Genomic DNA, 15,000 nt, shown 5'->3' with positions numbered 1-15,000 from the left:
TGACTGCACCCCGCACCCCGTTTCACCCCGGTTCCCCGCGGCCCTGCCGCCCCGGGGATGGGGGTCCGGAGGGCGGAGGGGTGAGCGGGCCCGGGGATGGAGGGGTCCGGAGGGCGGAGGGGTGAGCGGGTCCGGGGACGGAGGGGTCAGGGGGCCGTGGGGTGACCGGATCCGGGGACGGAGGGGTCAGGGGGCCGTGGGGTGAGCGGGCCCGGGGGACAGAGGGGTCAGGGGGCCGTGGGGTGAGCGGGCCCGGGGGACGGAGGGGTCAGGGGGCCGTGGGGTGAGCGGGCCCGGGGACGGAGGGGTCAGGGGGCCGTGGGGTGAGCGGGCCCGGGGGACGGAGGGGTCCGGAGGGCGGAGGGGTGAGCGGGCCCGGGGACGGAGGGGTCAGGGGGCCGTGGGGTGAGCGGGTCCGGGGACGGAGGGGTCAGGGGGCCGTGGGGTGACCGGATCCGGGGACGGAGGGGTCAGGGGGCCGTGGGGTGACCGGATCCGGGGGACGGAGGGGTCAGGGGGCCGTGGGGTGACCGGATCCGGGGACGGAGGGGTCAGGGGGCCGTGGGGTGAGCGGGCCCGGGGACGGAGGGGTCAGGGGGCCGTGGGGTGAGCGGGTCCGGGGACGGAGGGGTCAGGGGGCCGTGGGGTGACCGGATCCGGGGACGGAGGGGTCAGGGGGCCGTGGGGTGACCGGATCCGGGGACGGAGGGGTCAGGGGGCCGTGGGGTGAGCGGATCCGGGGGACGGAGGGGTCAGGGGGCCGTGGGGTGAGCGGGTCCGGGGACGGAGGGGTCAGGGGGCCGTGGGGTGAGCGGGCCCGGGGACGGAGGGGTCAGGGGGCCGTGGGGTGAGCGGGTCCGGGGACGGAGGGGTCAGGGGGCCGTGGGGTGACCGGCCCGCCCCCCCCCCCCCACCCGCACAGGTACCGCCCGGAGGCGCCCGGCGCCCTGGCCGTGTCCGCGCTGCGGGGGTGGGGCCTGCAGGAGCTCCGGGCGGCGCTGGAGGCGGCCGTGCTGAGCGCCACCGGGCGGCGGGCGCTGACCCTGCGCGTGCGGCTGGCCGGCCCGCAGCTCAGGTAATGCGGGAGGGGCGGGGCCACCGGGAGGGGAGGGGCTTAACGGGGCGGGGCCACCTGGAGGGGAGGGGATTGGCTGAGGGGCCGGCCCGCAGCTCAGGTGAGCACATCATTCCCAATGCGGGGGGCGGGGCTTAGCAAGGGGCGGGGTCACCGGGAGGGGAGGGGATTGGCTGAGGGGCCGGCCCGCAGCTCAGGTGAGCACATCATTCCCAGTGCGGGAGGCGGGGCTTAGCAAGGGGCGGGGTCACCGGGAGGGGAGGGGATTGGCTGAGGGGCCAGCCCGCAGCTCAGGTGAGCACATCATTCCCAATGCGGGGGGCGGGGCTTAGCAAGGGGCGGGGCCATCGGGAGGGGCGGGGATTGGCTGAGGGGCCGGCCCGCAGCTCAGGTAGCACCGTTATTCCCAATGCGGGGGGCGGGGCTTAGCAAGGGGCGGGGCCATCGGGAGGGGAGGGGATTGGCTGAGGGGCCGGCCCGCAGCTCAGGTAGCACCGTTATTCCCAATGCGGGGGGCGGGGCTTAGCAATGGGTGGGGCCACCTGGAGGGGAGGGGATTGGCTGAGAGGCAGGGCCACCGGGAGGGGAGGGGATTGGCTGAGGGGCCGGCCCGCAGCTCAGGTAGCACCGTTAGTCCCGATGCTGGAGGGGCGGGGCTTAGCGGGGGCGGGGCCACCTGGAGGGGAGGGGATTGGCTGAGGGGCGGGGCCACCTGGAGGGGAGGGGATTGGCTGAGGGGCCGGCCCGCAGCTCAGGTAGCACCATTATTCCCAATGCGGGAGGGGAGGGTCTTAGCAGGGGGCAGGGCCACTGGGAGGGGAGGGGCTTGGCTGCGGGGCGTGGCCACCGGGAGGGGAGGGGCTTGGCTGAGGGACGGGGCCACCAGGAGGGGATTGGCTGAGGGGCAGGCCCCAGCTCAGGTGCGCAGGGTTATCACCATCAAGAAGAGGGGTGGTGCCACTGGAAGAGGAGGGTCTTAGCAGGGGCGGGGCCATCAGGCAGGATGGGGATTGGCTGGGGGCGGGCCACCTGGAGAGGAGGGGCTTGGCTGGGGGCGGGACCATGTGAAGGGGCGGGGCTTGGGTGAGGGGCGGGGCCAGGGACCTGCAGGTGCACACCCTGCCGCCTGAGTTCACTCCCCACGAGCACCCACCAGGCCCGCGGGGCTGGTGCACCGGGAAGGGGTGGAGGCGCGGGTCCGAGCCTGGCGGGGCGCCGGGGCAAAGGTCACCCCGAGCTCCCTGCCCCCCACCGCACCCCTGACCCTGCCCCCCGCCCCCCAGCTGGCTGCACGCCGAGGCCGTGGTGCAGGACGTGCAGGTGCTGCCCGAGGCGGGCGTGGCCGACGTCACCGTCATCATCAGCGAGGCTGCCTACGGCCGCTTCCGGAAGCTCTTTCCGGGCTGACCCGGAAGTGCTTTCCAGGCTGACCCGGAAGCGCTTTTCAGCGCTCCAGCAGGAAGAGGAGGCGGGTCCCGGTTCCGCTGGATGGTCCTGGCGGAAGTCGGCCGGCGGTGCATTGCTTCCCTTGGTCCCCGCGTCCGTCCACAGACTTTTTCCGGAGGAAACTGGGCCTCCGGCTTCGTGTTCCCGCCGCGACGGCAGTTCTGGCCGCAAAACGGCAGCTTTGGCTGCTCCAGGGGTTGGGGCTTACCCCAGACCGAGGCCTGCACCCCGGACCGAAGCCTGCACCCTGAGACCCAGGCCTGCACCCCGGACCGAGGCCTGCACCCCGCACCGAGGCCTGCACCCCACGACCGAGGCCTGCACCCCACACCGAGGCCTGCACCCCGAGACCCAGGCCTGCACCCCACACCCCCAGACCAAGGCCTGCACCCCGAGACCCAGGCCTGCACTTCACACTGAGGCCTGCACCTCGAGAACGAGGCCTGCACCCCTGGACCGAGGCCTGCACCCCAGACCGAGGCCTGCACCCCTGGACCGAGGCCTGCACCCCACACCCCCAGACCGAGGCCTGCACCCCTGGACCGAGGCCTGCACCCCGAGACCCAGGCCTGCACCCCCGGACCGAGGCCTGCACCCCGGACCGAGGCCTGCACCCCGGACCGAGGCCTGCACCCCAGACCGAGGCCTGCACTGTACACTGAGGCCTGCACCCCGTGACCCAGGCCTGCACCCCTTACCGAGGCCTACACCCCGTGACCGAGGCCCGCACCCTGAGACAAGAGGCCTGCACCCTTAGACCGAGGCCTGCACCCCCAGACCGAGGCCTGCATCCCGCACCGAGGCTGTACCCCGAGAACGAGGCCTGCACCCCGGACCGAGGCCTGTACCCTGGACCGAAGCCTGCACCCCAAGACCCAGGCCTGCTCTTCACTGAGGCCTGCACCCCGAGACCGTGGCCTGCACCCCACACCGAGGCCTGAACCCCGAGACCGAGGCCTGCACCCCGGACCGAGGCCTGCACCCCCGGACCGAGGCCTGCACCCCCAGACCGAGGCCTGACTGAGGCCTACACTCCACATCGAGGCCTGCACCCCGAGACAAGAGACCTGTACCCCGAAACCAAGGCTTCATCCTGAAACCGAGGCCTTCACCCCCAGACTGAGGCCTGCACCCCAGACCGAGGCCTGCACCCCAGACCGAGGCCTGCACCCCGGTCAAAACATATAAATAGGAAGAATTCCTTCACTCTGGGGCCCAGAATCTGAGAGCCGTTTCTGTTGTGGGGTCGAACCCTGGGTTCCAAATAAGCCCCCTGGAGGCTGATGATGGATTTTAAAAAAAAAGCAGGCAGGGATTTATCGAAATATCTGGCCAGGACAGACGCCAGAGCGCCACACGCAGGCGGACCCCACACAACCGCACTGCTTCAAGGGCAGGCAGTTATTTTTAAAGGTTCTGAGAAGGAAAACCTCTTTTGCAACAAACTGCCGTTTGGAATTTTTTTCTGCTGTTCTTCCTAGATAAAATGTTGCTTTCTGCTTTGCTTTAACCCGTTTGAAGAATGATGGAGATAGACTTAAAGGGCCGAGACCGGTAGTGGCTCAGTGGATAGAGCATCGGCTTGCGGACGGAAGGGTCCCGGGTTCGATTCCCAGTCAAGGGCATGGACCTTGGTGGCTGAGGGCACATACCCAGTGGGGGGGCGTGTAAGAGGAAGCTGATCGATGACTCTCTCTCATCGATGTTTGTAACTCTCTCTCCCTCTCCCTTCCTCTCTGTAAAAAAAAAAAAAAATCAATAAAATTTTATTTTTTTAAAATTAAAAATAAATTAAAAAAAACGCCATTGATCCGGTCCCTGTCTCTCTACTGACCTCTAGTGGTCAAAGCGTGTATTTACATTTTTTTTTGAAGCCCGTGTGGTTCAGTGGGTAGAGCATCGGCCTGCGGACGGAAGGGTCCCGGGTTCGATTCCCGGTCAAGGGCATGGACCTTGGTTGTGGGCACATCCCTAGTGGGGGGCGTGCAGGAGGCGGCTGATGGATGTTTCTCTCTCATCGATGCTTCTAACTATCTCCTTCCTCTCTGAACAAAATCAATAAAAATATATATTTCAAAATCAATAAAATATATATTTTAAAAATCAATAAAATATATATTTTTAAAATGATATATTAAAAAATTATTTTAAATTTTAAAAAAGCAAGTTTTGCCTGTAATCCCTTGCTTAGAATTTGAATTCATCTTATTTCAGTTTTCCTCTGGATCCCGCGAGTGATCAATGGAACTCCGTCTCTCCGGTATTGCTCTGTTATATTCTCCGGTTTTCTGTACTCCCCTGACCTCGCAGGAGGCCTGGGTGAGCCCCCCCAAAAAGGGGTGGAGGGGGGGCTATTCTTGTTCTCTGAGACTCGGGGACACACACACAGCTGACACCCCGTCCTGGGGGCCGAGGTCAGCCCCCAGCCTCTCCCGGGGAAAATGCCGGAAGCTGATCATTGTCACCGATAGAGGGATGTGACCGGGGGATCCTGAAGGCTGGTCGGCCGGCCTTCACGGCTCTGAATGGGGAGCTTTTCACTGCTTGTTTGTTTATTTTATTTATTTATTTTTATTTATTTTTTTAACGTTTGCCGACACATCTATATCAGCATTCTTTTTTTTTTTCTTATATATATATATATATATATATATATATATATATATATATATATAAAATCTTATTGATTTTACACAGAGAGAAACTGAGAGGGATAGAGAGTTAGAAACATCGATGAGAGAGAATCATCGACCAGCTGCCTCTTGCACGCCCCCCACTGGAGATGTGCCTGCAACCAAGGTATGTGCCCCTGACCGGAATCGAACCCGGGACCTTTCAGTCTGCAGACCAGTGCTCTACCCACTGAGCCAAATCGGTTTCAGCTCTTTTTTTAAAATATATTTTATTGATTTTACACAGAGAGAAATTGAGAGGGATAGAGAGTTATTATAGTAAGGTCGATGAGAGAAACATCGACCAGCTGCCTCCTGCACGCCCCCCACTGGGGATGTGCCCGCAACCAAGGTCCATGCCCTTGACCGGAATCGAACCCGGGACCCTTCAGTCCTCAAGCTGACGCTCTATCCTCTGAGCCAAACCGGTTTCGGCTGTTTATTTATTTGTTTTTTTAAATATCTTATTGGTTTTTTATAGAGAGGAAGAGAAAGGGATAGAGACATCGATGAGAGAGAGAATCATCGACCAGCTGCCTCTTGCACACCACCTACTGGGGATGTGCCTGCAACCAAGGTCCATGCCCTTGACCGGAATCGAACCCGGGACCCTCCAGTCCGCAGGCCGAGGCTCTACCCACTGAGCCGCACCGGCGTTGGCTCGCTCATTGTTTGGTTGAGACATTGGCGGTTGAAGCAGCCTCCACCTGTTAATCATACGTACATTCTTGCTGAGTGTCTCCTATTGGAATTTCCTGCCTAAAGGATGTGGGTGTTTCCCCGTGGCCTCAATTTTAGGGATGGCTCTGAAACCGGGGTGGCTCAGTGGGTAGAGCGTCGACCTGCAGACGGAAGGGTCCCGGGTTCCATTCCCAGTCAAGGGCATGTGCCACTTGGGAGAGAGAGAGAGGATGGGGGTTTGGGGGGACGGTGGGGGTTTGGGGGGGCAGGTCGGCTCAGAGGATGGGGATTTGGGGAGACGGGTCAGCCCAGAGGATTTGGGGGGTCCTCGCCCTATGGGGGGGATCGGGTAGCTCAGAGGATGGGGGTCCTGGCCCCTATTGGAGGGGGGGATCGGGTAGCTAAGTGGGTGGGGTTTGGGGGGACCATGGGGGTTTGGGGGGCGGGTCAGCCCAGAGGGTGGGGTTTGGGGGGTTGGGTAGCTCAGTGGGTGGGGTTTGGGGAGACGGGTTGGCTCAGAGGATGAGGGTTTCGGGGGCCGGGTCAGCTGAGTGGGTGGGGTTTGGGGGGCCGGTGGGGTTCGGGGTCCGGTGGGGGTTCGGGGGGCGGGTCAGCCCAGAGGATGGAGGTTTGGGGGGATCGGGTAGCTCAGTGGGTGGGGTTTGGGGGGACCATGGGGGTTTGGGGGCGAGTCAGCCCAGAGGGTGGGGTTTGGGGGGTTGGGTAGCTCAGTGGGTGGGGTTCGGGGGGCGGGTCAGCCGGCCAGCAGCTTGTCGTTGAGCGCGATGACGTCGCTGACGAAGGAGCCGGGCCCCACGAAGTCGCCGGCGATGACGTTGGTGCCGCGCGGCCCCGGGCGCTGCGCTCGGACCCAGGCCGCCAGGGGCGCGCGGCCGCGCAGCGTGAGGCTCCGCAGCGACGCCGCCGGGTGCGCGAGCACGTAAGGCAGGTCCGCCGTCAGGTTGATGCCGGCCACGAACAGCCCGTCTGCGGGGGGAGAGACGCTCACCGGGCCGCCCCGAGGGTCCCGGGTTCGAGTCCCGGTCCGGGGCCTGGGCCTGGGCTGCAGGCACATCCCCAGTGGGGGGCGTGCAGGAGGCAGCGGATCAATGATTCTCTCTCATCATCGATGTTTCTAGCTCTCTGTCCCTCTCCCTTCGTCTCTGCAAAAAATCAATAAAATATATATTTAAAAAAGATAAATTTAAGAAATTAAAATGCAAAATCAATGGGAAACAGACTTGGAGGAGGACTTAAATAAAATGAAATAATAAAATAAAATAAAATGAAATAAAATAAAATAAATAGCCGAATGTGGCTCAGTGGGCAGAGCGTCGGCCTGCGGGCTGAAGGGTCCCGGGTTCGATTCCCGGCCAAGGGCATGGACCTCGGTGGCTGAGGGCACATCCCCGGTGGGGAGCGTGCAGGAGGCAGCGGATGGATGATTCTCTCTCATCATCGATGTTTCTAGCTCTCTCTCTCTCTCCCTCTCCCTTCCTCTCTGTGAAAAATCAATAATATTAAAAATCAATATTTTTAAAAATAATAATAAATAAATAAATATCTACAAACATGTTATAGTGGGCCGTCATGTCCCAGACCGATGTCTCATGAAACCACCAATCAGCGTGTGCTGAGGCCCTAAGCCCCGCCCCCTGAGCGCCCTAAGCCCCGCCCCTGAGCGCCCTAAGCCCCGCCCCCTGAGCGCCCTAAGGTCCGCCCCCTGAGCGCCATAAGCCCGCCCCGCCCCCTATCCTTAAAGGTGCGTGTACCCCGGCCCTCCATCCCTCTCTCTCTCTCTCTCTCTCTCTCTCTCTCTCTCTCTCACACATATACACACACACACACACACACACACAGTGTTCATTTCTCTCTCTCTCTCTCTCTCTCTCACACACACACACACACACACACACACACAGTGTTCATTTCTCTCTCTCTCTCTCTCTCTCTCTCTCTCTCTCTCTCTCTCTCTCTCGCTCTCTCTCTCTCAGCAGCCGGCAGGGGCACCCTTCCCTCCGATAAAGCCTGTGTGTGCCCTGCCATTCCAGTCCCCGGACGACCTGCTGTAATCTGTCAGTAACCGCACCCACACACAGAGACAGACAGGCGTGTGTGCGCACGTGTGTGCCGGCGCACACGTGTACACATATGTATGATATGTGTGTGCCTGTTTGTACCTGCACGCACACAGAGAGACATGCATGTGTGTGTGTGCGTTTGTGTTTGCTCACAGGCACACGCTGCTCTCCAACCCCTCTCGCCCCGTCATGCGTCAAGCACGCGTGTGTACATGTATGTACAATGTGTGTGCTTACTTGTATACACACAGAGAGAGACATGTATGTGTGTGTGTGTGCTTCATGCTGCTCTCAGACCCTCTCCCCTCGTCACGCCCAGAGCCCGCCTGCAGGGCCGTGGGCATGCATGTGCTGGTGTGTACATACATGTATGATGTGTGGGTGCTTATTTGTATTCACACACGCACATAGAGAGACATACATGCGTGTGTGTGCACACGTTTGCTCACTGACACACACGCTCCACACGCTGCTCTCAGACCCCTCTCCCCTCGTCACGCCCAGAGCCTGCCTGCAGGGCCGTGGCACGTGTGTACTTCTACACACACGTACACATATGTGGATGTGTGGGTGCTTGTTTGTAACCACACATGCAGAGACATACATGTGTGTGCACACACGTTTGCTCACTGATACACTCCACACGCTGCTCTCAGCCCCTCTCCCCCCTGTCACGCCCAGAGCCCGCCTGCAGGGCCGTGGCACGCGTGTACCTGTGCACACGCGTGTCCGCAGCCCGCCCCCCGCCGCACCCACCTGGGCGGCCCTGCGCCTTCTTGCGCTCCAGGAAGCGGACCAGCTTCTTGGGCGCCGCCCGGTCGCCCCACCAGTAGGGGATCCCCGGCCAGAGCTCGGGGTGCCGGCCGACCGCCGCCTCCTCCTCGTACGACAGCACCACCTGCTGGCCGCGCGCCCACAGCTGCCGCAGCGACGGCACCTCCTGGGGGGAGACGGGGGGACCCGGGTGTGAGGGCGGCCGGGGGGGGGCCCCCTCTTTCTCCCCGTCCCCCACCTCGTCACACACACACACAGACACACACACACAGACACACACACACAGACAGACACACACACACACACACAGAGACACATACAGATACACACACAGACACACACACACACAGACAAACACTCACACACACACACACACAAACACACAGACACACACACACAGACACACACACACACACACACACACACAGAGACACATACAGATACACACACAGACACACACAGACACACACACAGACAGACACACACACAGACACACACACAGAGACACACAGAGACACAGACACAGAGACACACACACAGAGACACACAAACACACAGAGACACATACAGACACACACAGAGAGACACATACAGATACACACACAGACACAGAGACACACACACAGAGACACACACACACAGACACACACACAGACACACACAGACAGACACACACACACACAGAGACACATACAGATACACACACAGACACACACAGACACACACACACACAGACAAACACTCACACACACACATACAGACAGACACATAGACACACACAGACACACACGCACACACTCACACTCACTCCGCTCACCCCCCGCGGGCACAGCATGTCCCCGAAGATGGTCTGCAGGCAGGACACCAGGTAGTCGTGCAGCGCGGGGCCCAGGCCCTCGAAGCCCCTGCAGGCCAGCACCAGCACCTCCCGCGGGTGGCGCTCCAGCCACTCCGACACCTCGGTCAGCGTGTCCTGGGGGCGGGGGGGGGGTCTGAGCGCCCGGGGGGGGGGGCTGGCGTCTCCCATGGGCGCCCGGCCCCGCCCCTCCCAGCGGCCCCCCAACTCCCGCCCGGAGCCGGGGAGGCGGGGCGGCCTGCGCACAGGGACCTGCAATACCGCCCGCCGCCGCCAGAGGGCAGCACAGCCCAGAAAGGCCGCTCTGCCGCCACTCCTCACCCCCCACCTCCCCCAGAGGGGCCCCCACCTGCACCAGCCCCCCATCTCCCCAGCCCCCACCTCCCCCAGCCCCCGACCTCCATCCGCTCCCCCCAGGAGCCGGGCAGGAGGCAGGGCGGCCTGAGCACAGGCGGCCGGCAATACCACCCGCCGCCACCAGAGGGCAGCACAGACCAGAAAGTCCGCGGAGCCGCTAACTCACTGGTTGTCCGCCCCCCCCCCACCCAGTGAGGTTTCCCCTCCCCCCTCAGGGCCCCCACCTCCCCCAGCCCCACCTCCCCCAGCCCCCACCTCCCCCTCCAGCAGGGCCCCCACCTCCACCAGCAGCGCGGTGTAGAGCATGTGCACGAAGTGCAGGTTCCGGGGGGACCCGTCGGGCATGTGGGCGATCCGCAGGTCCAGGTAGCGCACGCCCGCGTCCAGCTGCTCCGTGACGTCCAGCTCCTGCGGGGGGGGGGGGGGGGGAGTTGGGGTGTCGGGGTGTCGGGGTGTCGGGGCCGGATGGCAGGCAGCTTTTATGTTGAAATGCTGAAGCCATTTCATTTCAGCAAGTGACTTTTCAAAGAATTCTCAGTGTGCTACTTGGGAAATTGAGCCGTTTGCTTTCTGGAGGGGGCCTATGGAATAGCGCATTTAATAGATAGATAGATAGATAGATAGATAGATAGATAGATGATAGATAGATAGATAGATAGATGATAGATAGATGGATAGATAGATGGATAGATAGATAGATAGATGAATAGATAGATAAATAGATAGATAGATACATACATAGATAGATAGATGATGGATAGATAGATAGATAGATGATAGATAGATAGACAGACAGATGGATAGACAGATGGATAGATAGATGGATAGATAGATAGATAGATGAATAGATAGATAAATAGATAGATACATACATAGATAGATAGATAGATAGATGATCAATATAGATATAGTTATAGATATATATATATATTTATTTATTTCAGAGAGAAAGGGAGAGATAGAAACAGCCATGATGAGAGAAAACCATGGGCCAGCTGCCTCCTGCACGCCCCCCACTGGGGATGTGCCCTCAGCCACCAAGGTCCATGCCCTTGGCCGGGAATCGAACCCGGGACCCTTCTGTCCGCAGGCCGACGACGCTCTATCCACTGAGCCACACCGGTTTCGGCCATAAAAACTTATTTAAAAAAAAGAAAAAGAAGCCGAAGCCGGTGTGGCTCAGTGGATAGAGCGTCGTCGGCCTGCGGACAGAAGGGTCCCGGGTTCGATTCCATCCGGTCAAGGGCATGGGCCCTGGTGGCTGAGGGCACATCCCCAGTGGGGGGCGTGCAGGAGGCAGCGGATGGATGTTTCTCTCTCATCATCGATGTTTCTGATTCTCTGTCCCCCTCCCTTCCTCTCTGTAAAAAAAATCAATAAAATATAATTTTTTAAAAAGAGAGTTAACGGTCTGTTTTGAGGAGTGGAATCCCAGTTCTTCTGTGCACCGACATGCGACTGCTATCGGTCTGAAATGTTTAAAAAATAAAAAATACTTGGCCAGTGGCCAATGACACGGGGGGACAGGGCGGGGACATACGTAGGGAGGGGTTTGGGGTGGGATTGTGGGAACAAGGACAGTGAGGTGAGACCATCATCAATAAAAATAAAAATAAAAATGAAAAAACAGGAAAAAATAAAATAAAAAACAATAAAATAAAAAATCAAGAGAAAAAAATAATCAATAACGATTTAAAAATCAATAAAAACACTTTAAAGAGGAAAAGGAAGGTAGTTGCTAGGGCCCAGGACCCGCAGGCCCGCCCTCCCCGCCCCCAGAGCCGCCCCGAACCCGCCCCAGACATTGTGGGCGGGGACCCGGGTGACTGTCTCCCCGGAAACGCAGTCACCCCAACACCTGCAGGTCACCACCTGCGCCCATTGCAGCACCCCGCCCCCCGCTGCCCCCCGGACCCATTGCTCCCCCGTGTGGGGGGCCGGGCCCTGCAGCCTGGTCAGCAGCCCCCCAGGTCCCCCCAGCACACAGGCTGCTGCACCCCGGGTTTTGGGGGGGCCGCTCCCCGCTCCATCCGGCCTCCCACCCACCCACCCACCCACCGGCTCAGGAATGTGGGCCCCGCCTTCCGCCCCCGCACCCGGGCGGGCCTGGCGGCGGGGCGGGTGCTGGCTGCTGCTTCACGTTTCATTTTCCAAAGGGGAACCCCGGGAACGTCTGGGGGACAGGGCCCCCCAACAAAGGAGGGCGGAGCAGAGAGGAAACTGGGGGGGCTGAGGCTGTGAATGGCCAGCAAAGGGAGACGCGGGTGGAAATAGATGTGAGATTCTCTCTGAGGCGGCATTTAGTCAGGTTGGAGGGTGTTTACGGATGTGGATCCATACAGAGCGTCGGCTGCATGGACCGAAGGGTCCCGGGTTCGATTCCCGGCCAAGGGCATGGGCCTGGGTGGCTGAGGGCACATCCCCAGTGGGGGGCGTGCAGGAGGCAGCTGGTCGATAATATCTCTCTCATCATCGATGTTTCTGGCTCTCTGTCCCTCTCCTTCCTCTCTATAAGAAATCAATAAAATATATTTAAAAATAAAATAAAATATTCTATTGTTGTTTGCTCACAATCCTCCTGTATTTCGGCCCACTGCCTTCAGCATGCCTCTGTCAGAATAAACCTGCATTTCTCTGAAAATGGAAGCATCTGTTCTGTTCGAGGCCCATATCCCAGTTAACCTTGTTTATCTGGGCCCGGCCGGTGTGGCTCAGTGGGTAGAGCGTCGGCCTGGCGGACGGAAGGGTCCCGGGTTCGATTCCTGGTCAAGGGCATGGGCCTGGGTGGCTGAGGGCAAATCCCAGTGGGGGGCGTGCAGGAGGCGGCTGGTCGATGTTCTCTCTCTATCTCTCTCCCTTCCTCTCTGTGAAAAATCAATAAAATATATTACACACACACACACACACACACACACACACACACACACACACACTCAGTCCCTGGCCAGAGCGCTGTTGCTGTTATTTTTCTGTTATTTTTTCGTTGACCCTCCGCCCTCACCCCTGACATTTCCACGGAGGGAGGGGGCGGAGGGAGGGGGCGGACGGAGCAGGAGACACGGATGCGAGAGAGACACCGTCATCGGCTGCGAACTGCACGCCCCAAGGTGTCCAACCGAGACTCGAACCCGGGACCCTCAGGCCGCCGGCCAGCGCCCTCTCCGCGGGCCCACCGGCCAGGCCTCTGCCGCTCCCCGCGGAGGTCAGGGCGGCGGCCGGGCGGGGCGGCGCGGGGACCAGCCCCCGGGACGGGCGGACGGACGGACGGAGGGACGGAAGGACGGGAGGACAGGCAGACGGACGGACAGAAGGATGGAAGGACGGACGGACGGACGGACAGGAGGACAGACAGACGGATGGAAGGACAGACGGACGGACGGGCAGAGGACGGATGGATGGAAGGATGGATGGATAGAAGGACGGAAGGACAGAAGGACAGACGGACGGTCGGTCGGACGGTCGGTCGGTCGGTCGGTCGGACGGGGGCGGGGCGTACCTGGGTGACGGACCAGCGCAGCACCACGGGCTGCAGCAGGCAGGGCAGCACCTTGGCCAGCGCCTGCAGCAGGCGCGACGCGGAGCGGGACACGGGCGACGTCCTGTTGAGGCCGTTAGGTCATGGTGTCGTGGCTGCCTGGGCGGGCGGACGGACGGACGGACGGACGGACGGCCCGTGAGCGCCCCCTGCTGCTCGCAGCTGCCCCCGGGCCGAGGGTGACCCCAGGCGCCCCGGGGACATGCGCACGGGACACGCAGGGCCCCGAGGTCACGGCCTCCCGGGGGGCGGGGCCTCCCTCCTGTGGGGGCGGGGCTTCCTCCTGTGGGGGCGGGGCCTCCCGTGGGGGCGGGGCCTCCCATGGGGCGGGGCCTCCTGTGGGGTCGTGGTCTTTGCAGACGGGATGGACAGGGTGAAGGGTCGAGGACGGGGTCGTCTGGAGGTCGAACTGGGATGGACGGGGACGCACTAGGATGCACTGGGACGCACTGGGTCGGACTGGGGCGGACGGGGGACTCACCCGGGATGGACGGGGACGGACTGGGATGGACGGGGACGGACTGGGATGGACGGGGACGGACTGGGATGGACTGGGACGGACTGGGATGGACGGGGACGGACTGGGATGGACGGGGACGGACTGGGATGGACTGGGACGGACTGGGATGGACGGGGACACACTGGGATGGACTGGGACGGACTGGGACGCACTGGGGCGGATGGGGGGCCTCACTGGGACGGACTGGGACGCACTGGGACGGACTGGGACGGACTGGGATGGACTGGGACAGACTGGGACGGACGGGGACACACTGGGATGGACTGGGACGAACTGGGATGGACTGGGACGGACGGGGGGCCTCACTGGGACGGACTGGGACGCACTGGGGCGGACGGGGGGCCTCACTGGGACGGACTGGGACGCACTGGGGCGGACGGGGGACTCACCCGGGATGGACAGGGATGGACTGGGATGGACTGGGACAGACTGGGACGCACTGGGACGGACGGGGACGGACTGGGATGGACGGGGACAGACTGGGACGGACGGGGACACACTGGGATGGACTGGGACGAACTGGGACGCACTGGGACGGACGGGGGGCCTCACTGGGACGGACTGGGACGCACTGGGGCGGACGGGGAGACTCACCCGGGATGGACAGGTGGCTCAGGGGCAGGTCCCACAGCTGCGGGCTCAGCGCCCCCATCCAGTCGGACAGCGGGTTCGGGTTCGAGCTCCGGACGCTGCCCGGGGCGCTCACCTGCCCGTTCATCCCGGTCACCGGAGCGGGCGCCCTGGGGAGGGCGGAGGGGGAGGGCGGAGGGCGTGGGCGTCAGACCCAGGGGCACGGCCACGCCTTCTGGTGCCCGGGGGGGGGGGGGGGGGGCGGGGGGCAGTGGGTTTGGGGGGAAAATAACCAAAAACAGACTTTCCTCCGGGGCCGCTGGGGAGGGGGAGAGTGCAGGGGGGAGAGAGACAGAGAGACAGAGAGAGACAGAGAGAGAGACAGAGAGAGAGACAGAGAGACAGAGAGAGAGAGAGACAGAGAGAGAGAGAC

At 61.6% G+C, this 15,000-nt stretch overlaps 3 protein-coding genes across 3 annotated transcripts in view; 1 reads left to right on the top strand and 2 right to left on the bottom strand.

Moving 5' to 3' along the window:
• Positions 1 to 4,295, top strand: part of GTPBP6 (GTP binding protein 6 (putative)) — a gene marked incomplete at its 5' end in the record, with an annotated part of 12,117 nt that extends 7,822 nt beyond the window's left edge. Inside the window, 2 exons of the mRNA XM_084907506.1 lie at positions 923 to 1,075; positions 2,359 to 4,295. Of these exons, the coding sequence (XP_084763632.1) occupies positions 923 to 1,075; positions 2,359 to 2,482 (277 nt within the window). The remainder of the gene's footprint in view (positions 1 to 922; positions 1,076 to 2,358) is intronic.
• On the bottom strand, positions 2,520 to 5,878 carry LOC311616221 (uncharacterized protein; the record flags this gene model as incomplete). Its single annotated transcript, XM_084907505.1, has 5 exons — positions 2,520 to 3,148; positions 3,287 to 3,370; positions 3,446 to 3,497; positions 3,648 to 3,906; positions 5,835 to 5,878. 5 exons carry the CDS (start codon positions 5,876 to 5,878, stop codon positions 2,520 to 2,522), a joined length of 1,068 nt encoding a protein of 355 aa, XP_084763631.1.
• Positions 5,228 to 15,000, bottom strand: part of PLCXD1 (phosphatidylinositol specific phospholipase C X domain containing 1) — a 12,258-nt gene continuing 2,485 nt past the window's right edge. The window contains 7 exon segments of the mRNA XM_084907504.1: positions 5,228 to 6,861; positions 8,712 to 8,895; positions 9,547 to 9,702; positions 10,222 to 10,350; positions 13,439 to 13,555; positions 13,557 to 13,576; positions 14,592 to 14,737. Of these exon segments, the coding sequence (XP_084763630.1) occupies positions 6,629 to 6,861; positions 8,712 to 8,895; positions 9,547 to 9,702; positions 10,222 to 10,350; positions 13,439 to 13,555; positions 13,557 to 13,576; positions 14,592 to 14,715 (963 nt within the window). The 5' untranslated portion in view covers positions 14,716 to 14,737 and the 3' untranslated portion in view covers positions 5,228 to 6,628.

This window comes from Pipistrellus hanaki, assembly GCF_964339955.1.
Source record: "Pipistrellus hanaki genome assembly, contig: scaffold_127, whole genome shotgun sequence".
Classification (NCBI taxonomy): domain Eukaryota; kingdom Metazoa; phylum Chordata; class Mammalia; order Chiroptera; family Vespertilionidae; genus Pipistrellus; species Pipistrellus hanaki.
The sequence above is the reverse complement of the archived record's forward strand: the minus strand, read 5'-3'. Positions and strand labels throughout refer to the sequence as shown.